The sequence below is a fragment of the Ziziphus jujuba genome, chromosome 1 (genome assembly GCF_031755915.1).
Source record: "Ziziphus jujuba cultivar Dongzao chromosome 1, ASM3175591v1".
NCBI classification, from domain to species: Eukaryota; Viridiplantae; Streptophyta; class Magnoliopsida; order Rosales; family Rhamnaceae; genus Ziziphus; species Ziziphus jujuba.
Window position 1 is genome coordinate 19,820,994 of NC_083379.1, and position 9,456 is coordinate 19,830,449.

Here is a 9,456-nt window from a genome sequence, read left to right on the forward strand (position 1 = left end):
TTATAGTATTATTACCTGAAAAAAAAAAAGGTTATAGTATTTACTAAAACAAAACACTCAAAAAGGCATGCAAATCCTCAAATTCACAAAATCAGGGTGCGTATCTTTCAAGGGTTTCTTAAAAACCTTTATATGATTCCCTCCCAAAAAGGGCACAGCATTTGCAGCCCATGTTCCATGCAAGTGAAGGATATAAAAGAACCATAATCAAGGGACAGCATATGATACCCAATTTCTTTTATCACCAAAAATTGCCTCTCTTTTACAATTCCCATCCAATTTGGGAGCCAAAAATAAATAAATAAATAGTCATGCGATTCTTCTCCAACAACAACATTGCAAGCTCCGTGACCAAAATCCACTTTATCACCACCCTCTTTCTCTTTTGCTTCATTATCACTCTCCTCAAGCTCCATACCGAAAGGTCTTAAAGCCTCATTATTGCATTGTAGAGGGGAAAAAAAAAAAAAACAAAACAAAACAAAAACAAAAGAAAGGGAAAATGCCTACTCGGAAAGCATGACAAAATCTGATTCCTCCACTTCCAATAAAAATGGGAAATGTTCATCTCCCTTCCCTTTTGTTTTTTATGAGGTGGGGGAAAGTGCCTTCAAATTTTCCAACCAAGTGATTATTTTACGTCTAGAAATATGTACCATTAAGCCCATTTTCATATTGGAAAATCATGGGGATAATGATGATTCTGCTTTATACTGTATTTACGAAAACTAAAGTTGTTTACTTTCAATAAATGACTGTCACACTGGAAGCTTCAATTTTACACGTTTTTAAAGTAAGTATGTGAAAGACTGAGAGCATATATTTTGGAAGACTGTGGGCCTAGCTAATCCACTAAAAGCTAATATTATCCAAAAAAAAAAAAAAAATCCACTAATAGATAACGCAAGCTTTATCCATTGTACAATTTGTGAAAGAATATTTCGAATTTATTAATTTATTGTCCGACACTTCCTTTTTTCTTTTTTCTTTTTTTAAAATTATATATATATAGTTAAATTTTATTTATGGAATATAAATAATATTAGCATAAGAAAATAAAATTAAAGATTGTTCTGATTTTTATCAAAATAAATTGGTTTAATTGGTAAGTTATTTTTTAATTTATTGAAAAGTTAGAATTGATCAAATTAAAATATCTGAAATACTATCCAATCAATTTTAATTAAATTTAAATCAGTCCCATTTAGATGAATTTTGTATTTTAAATTAACATTCTTTATTCAGAAAGAGTAGAAGCTCTTAATTGAGGATTTTCTCTGTAATGCCGTAATAAAGTTGGCGTCCAATTCATGTACCAATACCTTTACTCGCATAGAAGATCTGCTTCAGCTACTAGTCCTTCCCTTAGATGGGCAGCACCGACCACGCAAAGGGAGGAATTTTCTAATCTCACTCATCATGGTCCTACCTACCGTTGGAATTATGAAATAAAACACAAATAAGAAATGGCTAAAATAAGAAATGCCTTTTTAAGCAATCCCTTAATGAGGACCCAAAAAGAGAAAAATTATATATATTTTCCTCCAATAATTGGATGACATTTAACAAGAAAGATGAATTTCAAACTTGTTCCTTATTTCTTAGTTCTTAGACAATAGAGGGTATATATTTGTCTTGAAAGAGTTACTCAACCTTTTTCATTTTTGTGTGGATGCTTTTCTTATTCACATTATTCATCAAAGAAGGGATTGTAATGATAGATTTTATTCAATGGCGAATTGTGTAAAGCATATGATCGAAGTAGTTCATCTTTCATCGTACCCTTGATTTTTAATTTCTTATTCAATTTCATGAATTATAATTACGTTTGAAAGCCTTATAATTATTTGATTATTTATTTTGAAAAATTACTCATTTAAAATTACTACACTTCATATCAAGTGAAAGATTGGATCAAAAAGAAATATCCATATCCAATAATACTTTTTTTTTTCTTTTTTTTTTTAAAAAAAATAAAACTTGGTGATTCTTTAAATGGAAAACACATTAGACGGAGACGACATTAACATGTTAGATAAGTCAATTGGACCAGCCTACCATATTTCAACCTGTTTCCCTTTAACGGAACTCATTGAATTACTCATTGAATTACTCATTGAACAATGAAGTTTGGATCTACATTCTCCGTTAATTCATAACGTCACAATGCAAAAGAAGGTTTCAATTTGGAAACCCCAAAAACTAAGAAAAAGACAACTCAAAGCAAGAGCAATTCAGCTGTGCAATAGAATTTAGTCTTAATATTTTAATTTAATAGGCTGTTCATTGAAACAATCCCTTTCTCATCCTTAACAAGCCTCGGGGCACTTTGTGCTACTTTGTGCTGGAACCAATTTTTTATATGTGACACAATGGATATTGAAATCAATAGTATGTACTGGCTATTAAAAAAAAAAAAAAATAGAAAGCTAAAGAAAAAAGAAATAAGAAAAAAAAACCGAAGCATATATTAGAAACCCCATTTAGCTCCCAGTTACACCTCCTTAACTTCACGACCTCCCTTGCCCATCTCCAAACCTCCAATGGGGTAATCTTCTTCTTCGACGAACCTGGACCAGTACCAATGCGACTTCCATACCCGGCCCATCTCTTCAATTGGGATATTCTTGGTCTCAGGCAAGAAGAAGTAGATAAAGATGGTCATCACGAGCACAAAGAAGGCGAAGAAAAGGAACAAACCAAACTTCAAATGGCAAAGCATTGTTAAGAAAACTTGAGCAACAGCGAATGTGAAGATCATGTTCACAGAAACATTGATACTCTGAGCTGCAGAACGGATTTCCAATGGGAAAATTTCACTGGGAACCAACCAACCTAGAGGACCCCATGACCATGCGAACCCTGAAACGTATATGCAAATGAACAGCACCACCACAATGGCATACCATTTTGGCAGCTCTCCTGGGGTCCCATCTACCCCAAATTTGGCTCCAATTGCTGCTGTGACAACAATCTGGAACATATACAATATATCCAAAATCAATATTAGCCATGAATTTTAGTCACCCAAAAAAAAAAAAAAAAAAAAAGAGCAATTGGTTTTTACTAATGAATTAAAGATTTGTTTAGAAAGATAGATTACCTGACATATCAACATTTGAACTCCACCCTCAAGGAAAAGAAATCTCCTACCCCACTTATCCACACCATAGATTGACACAACCGTTGCACCAACATTGACCAAACCAGTGATGACAGCGGACATGAGTGCAGCATCGGACTTGAACCCGATGGTGTCGAACAAAACAGGCGCGTAGAACATGATCACATTGATACCGGTGAGCTGCTGGAAGAAGGGAATTAGGATTGCCATACAGAGCTGGGGTCTGTACTTCCTCTGCAACAGGTTTCTCCAAGGGTGTTCCACTTGCCTTGAGGCATCACTAGCTTTGACAAGATCATCTAATTCCTCTTGAACGTCATCGAGGCCACGGATCCTCTGAAGTTTGGCTCTGGCTTCATCGTTTTGGCCACGCTCAATCAACGAGTTTGGGGTGTCAGGGAGGACCAATGAACCGATTGCGATTATAAGGGCAGGGACCATAGCTCCTCCCAAACTCAACCGCCAGCCCCATCCTCCTTCGATCTTGGCAAAGAAGTAGTTCAACACATTGGCTACAAGGATACCAATTGTGATTGATAATTGGAAACCAATGTTTAAGGCACCTCTGTACTTGTAAGGAGCCATCTCAGAGAGGTAAAGTGGCACAGACTGTAATTACAAAACATAAGGGTTACAAAGATTAATCAAACCCCCTTATGATGATATTTTAATTTAATAATTGAGTGCTTGCAAATAATTTGAAGTGAACAAATTGTCATTTCTAAGGGACCACCACATGGGTTTTTGACAAGTTGTCATTTTTCTTGGGGGGAACCAAAAAAAACTACTCCTAATTTTTTTTCTTTGAATAAAGAATCCAAGTGAAAGAAAAATCAAGCATAAAAAATCATAATTTTTCTTTCATATATTAGTTTATTAAAAAGCAGCTATCAAATTGAAATATACTATTCAAGGTCGTTGCATCAAATAGTAAACGAAGGCGGAAAAAGAGTGCACAGAGACGTCATGCAAAGACAAACAGGGCAGATGACTTAAAAAAAACCACTGTCATGAAATAAAAAATAACTACTAAGAAAAACTATTTTCTCATCTGTCCAAATTCTTGTGTCATCCATCGGATAAATAAAGAGACGGGAAAATTTTTGGTCGCCTTCTCAATTTTCCTGCTTTTTCTGAGCAACCAAACCGAATATTTCTCTTAATCGAGGTAAGAACAGAAAAAACAAAGAACCATTTACAAGGCCAATATTTCAGCAAGGAAAAAGAAGAGGAGGGGAACAAAAGGCAAGGTATACCACATCTGGATCAGAACTTCAGAAGAGACTGGGTTACACACAAAAAAAATCTAATTTTGTCACGTTCCAATCAATTGGGTGATACATTATGCTGGAAAGCATTACAGAACAGATCTGTCCAGCCGAACATTCAGTTTCAAAAAGAGTCGGAAAATACAAAAACACAAGTTAAAACGACAAAAACGCAGGAAAAGAAAAAAAAAAAAAAACAAAACGAAATAAATAATTCTAAAATGTTTATTTTCATACAGCACATTCCTTGTTCTTTACGGACAACTGGTATATTGAAAAAAAACAAGAACACAAAAAAAAACACAAAAGAATATTTAGGCAGACACACCCAAAAAATTAATATATATATATATATATTCTCGATCCAAACCAAAAACAAAAACAAAACCCACCAGACAAATTGACGTCCAAGATCCATATATAAAAGAGAGGGCGAGGGGGAGAGGGAGAGAGAGAGAGAGAGATTCAAACCTGATTGGTGAACCCAATACCGAAACCAAGTAACATTCGGCCGACAATCAACATGGCGACATCTTTGGCAGCGGCATTGATGACAGCTCCGGAGCAGAACAGCACGCCGCCGAAAAGCATCGAAAGCTTCCGACCGAATCGACGTGTCACCGTGGATGCCACAATCGACGACAACAGAGCAGCCAGATACAGAGACGACGTGAACATCGTCAGTTTCTGACTGTCGTACTGACAGTACTGGTTAGTCGACTCGTTCTCATGCTTTTTCCGGTACACCGACGGGAAAAACTTCAACAAGAACGAATCCATCGACGTAACCCCACCTATTTCAAAAAAAAAAAAAAAATTCCCCAGAAGAAAAACACAAAATCAGACTCCATTGGTTACAATTTTTCATTGTTTCTTTAACAAGAAATTAAGCTTAAAATATACATATATATACCGGAAATCCCAATATCATAGCCGAAAATCAGACCCCCCATAGCTGCAACAATACATGTTACAGTCACATATAGTGTTAGGTTTCCCGGATAGGCTTTCCCGCTACCACCAGCGGGTATCCCACCAACAGCCGGCATGTTTGGTTCTCAGGAAAAACCTTCTATTACTGCACGAGAGAGCTGAGAAGAAAAGAAATATAATGGTAGGAAGAATAAAATAGAGAAAACAGACCCAAGAAAAACGATATTATGACGCACAGAAAGAACCCAAAGAAAGAAAACAGAGAGCAGAGCAGGGAAATAGGATAGAGGTTTTAGCCCTGGAGTGGCAGAGTATATATAGAAGGAAAGATACTCACATCCCGTATCATGGCCAATAGCTTAGCTGTCAAAAAATAACAATCAAATTAATCATTATTATAATATTTATTTATTAAATTAAATGTTAGACCTGGTTTCATCTTTTTTTTTTTTTATTCTCACTTTTGTAGATAAGATTTTAGAAAAATGGACTAGAAGTGGTCTCCAATAAACAAGCTAAATTTTTCGTGTCTGTCCACAATTCAACCCTCTCGGTTATGAACCGTTGGATGATCCTATAAAACTATCCATCAAAGAAAGTTATTAAACAATCGGACGGTTGAAATAAAATGTTACTTATTTAATTTTTACCATTTTTAGCCAAGGCCAAAAAAAAAAAAAAAAATTTGTAACATTAATGCTTAGAAGATAAACAGTCGGTGACAGTGGGACAATTGGTGCCCCATAATTTTCACTTTTACACGTCGGATATTACTCGGAAAGATTGAGATTTGGGAATTGTACAGTGGGTCCATATACAATACGCTGAGTCAGCAATATATATATATATATATATTTTTTAATATTACCAAAGCTCACCTAAATCTTGCTTTCTTTGATCGGATTTTCGGATAATGTTGGAAGGCATAGGGATTTTGGGTACCTCGGCAACACATAATAAATTCATAAGTCTATAACAATGTGAAAAAGGAAAGAGGAATACCGTATACGTGACCTTTCACAGCAAATAGTTTTAGCATTAAAAATAATAATAATAATAATAATAAAAAGACCTTTCACAGCATATAGTCGGACCATTTGAATGTGTGATACGTAAATATAGGACTTTTAGGAGGATATAATGGTAATCTCATTAATTAGTTAGTTAGGGGTGAAAGGTAATATTGTAATTAGTGGATAAAATTATGGTCGTTTTGGTGGTACGGAAGGTGATGACGTAGGGTGAGATTGCGAAAGGAAAAGGATGGTGGCTGGTGAAGGCGTAGGGGTGTAGGTAGGGATTGCGGGGAGTGTAATTTCCAGGAGTCACGGACTGCGATCACGTCACAGCTCTGAAAATTCAAAAAGAGCGATTCCGAAGTGGTCTATTATTACTACTTTGTTTTGTATTCAATAAATAAATAAATATTCAACAAATTTAATTATCTGATGAAATGGAAAAAAAAATAAATAAATAAATAAAAATCAATTGTGCTTTTAGTAGCACTGGAAATGAGCTCAATTAATTTAATAAATAATTAAAAATTACAAAAATAAATTAACTAAATTTTTATTTAATAAATATTTTAATTATTTTATTTTATTTTTTTACTTATCTATTTAAAAGTTTATTTTTTATATTTAAATTAAATATTATCAAGTTACTTATTATATCATTTAATAAATATTGTAGTTATTTTAATATTATTAATAATAATAAAAAAATTTGCCTTTTATGTACTTATTAAAGATATATTATATAAAAAATATTAACCAAAAAACTATTATATATACAAAAAAAAAAAAAGTGAAATTTCTTATTGTTGGAGGAAAGCACAAAAAAATTTGCATTCTATGGAGCAATTCTTGGTGATATTTTAATATTGAGAATAATAAATTGGATTCTCTTTTTTTTTTAAATATATATTTAAATTTTATTTTATCCAATTGGTCCCGATTAACGTCAATTAGATTCTATTCTTTTATCCACTTTTTTTTTTTTTTTTTTTGGTGTCTCATCCAAATTATGATTGGTGGAATTGAGATATTGGATTATGAATTATAAAAATTTCCTAAATAACATATTTTAGTCAACTTCCATAAATGAGGATAATTTTCATAAGATGCCAATTCCGTAGTTTTTTTTTTTTTTTCCCTCTTTTGTAAGATTAATTCGTGGTCTATTAGTCTAATCCTCTTAAAATTCTATTGCTATTATGGTTTTGGGGAATAAATCTTTTTGTAAGATTAATTCGTGGTCTATTAGTCTAATCCTCTTAAAATTCTATTGCTGTTATGAGTTATGGATAGGGTATATTACACATTGTTATTCTATATATAATAAGGTGCAAACTTATACGAGGGATTTATAATGTGATTCGTTTTATAAATAACAATTATATTTTTAATAAAATTGAAAAAGAGTAATATTGTAGATACTTATATACTCTGTCAGTATATTTATTAGGAATATATGTATCGCTTTTGATTAATTAATATATTAATATAATTAAAAATTAAAAATAAATATTTAAATAAATAAATATTATTAATTATAAATTAATCAAATAATAATATATACAGTGAATATATTAGCAGACTAATAGACATGTTACTCTGAAATTATACTTCATATGATGTGTCTTTAGTTTTTTAAAAGGCCAGTGTAACTTAAAGTTTTCTTGATCTACAATTTGTATATAGGTCAAATGCATAAACATTCATTAATGTTTTTTTTTTTTTTTGTTTCTTTCTGAGTTAGAAAACCTCATTGATAAATAATCAATTCAACATAATTTTCAAAATGAACAGACATTACTATGTATAAATATACATGTATATTTATATATATATATATATATATTAACTATCTTCTGTTTTACACCACCTAATCCATTTGGAAAAAGTAATTTAAACGGTGTCATATATAACGTTTGATTTTTACATATTCCATACTAAAATGGATTTTTATTATTTTTTTGGTATTTTTTTTTAATATGTTTCAGTTTTTTTTTTTTTTTTTGGGAAAAAATTTGTATTTCCATTTTAAAATAAGATTCTAAATTCGACTAGTTACATATCCATAAAACTTAATCCTATTTCTAATATGAGGGGGGGAAAAAAATTATTAGCGAGTTATCGAGTTGAAATGAAGATAAGTAAACGTTTGGGAAGTCAAGAAAGTGATTATAAATATATTAAAAAATTTTGATGATTGCTACATTGGTGGTATTAATGTCAAAAATATTAATAACAATAATAAGAATAAGAAGAAGAAGAAGAAGGAAAATTAATACTGGTATTATTTAGCCAAAAAAGAAAAATAGTGATATTATTAAAATAAAATTAAAAAAAGTATAGGACCTAAGAATTTTTATAAGGTTTATGTGTGATTATGAAAATCATACTCAAATTAGATTCGTAATTTTTTTATAATTAAAAATTATAATTATAATTATAATAAAGTTAAAAAGATCTAAATGAAATTTATCCATTTTTATAATAACTATAACCATATGAGCCACATATCCCAAAGGAACATTAATTGATGCATATTTAAAAATGTGTCTAACAATATATTTTAAACCAAATGAGAATAATATTAGTAAAATGTGTTTGGTAGGTTAAACTTTCTAAGCTTTTCCAAATACGTTTATGAGGCGACTTTCAAAATTGTTTTTTGTCTTCTTATCTAGTATTTTAAAAATTATTTGGATACTAAATAATGTGGGTTTTTTTTTTTTATTATTTTGTTTTGATTAGATAGTGTGGTGGTGTTTTTAATTGGCTTAACATAGGATTCCGTTTTTTATTTCTATACGTTCTATTAGCTTGTTCCCTACTAACGTACCAAATTTTTATTTGAAGCACTATTATTTTTATAATAACCCTAATTATAGCGCAGCTGAAGATTTTGCAAGGATTTGTTTCTGTTTCTCTAAATTAGGAAGCTTTAAATTCATCTTAAACTTTTTGCTTTTCCGTACCAATATTCATCTCAAATTCGGAGATATACATATATACATATATCAATTAATTTGAACCTATTTCTGTTTCAGTCTTAAATGCGATAATATATATATATATATATCCGTTCCCACACTAGCCTTTTACCATTAAAACAACCTATAAT

At 31.3% G+C, this 9,456-nt stretch overlaps 1 protein-coding gene across 1 annotated transcript; it reads right to left on the bottom strand.

Moving 5' to 3' along the window:
• Positions 1-2,241: 2,241 nt before the first annotated feature.
• Positions 2,242-5,626, bottom strand: LOC107406789 (sugar carrier protein C). The gene is made up of 4 exons (XM_048463844.2): positions 5,306-5,626; positions 4,864-5,186; positions 3,104-3,733; positions 2,242-2,974 (listed from the first exon to the last, which is right to left on the bottom strand). The coding sequence occupies exons 1-4, from the start codon at positions 5,439-5,441 to the stop codon at positions 2,495-2,497; spliced, it is 1,569 nt and encodes a 522-aa protein (XP_048319801.2). The 5' UTR covers positions 5,442-5,626; the 3' UTR covers positions 2,242-2,494.
• Between the last annotated feature and the right edge of the window lie 3,830 nt (positions 5,627-9,456).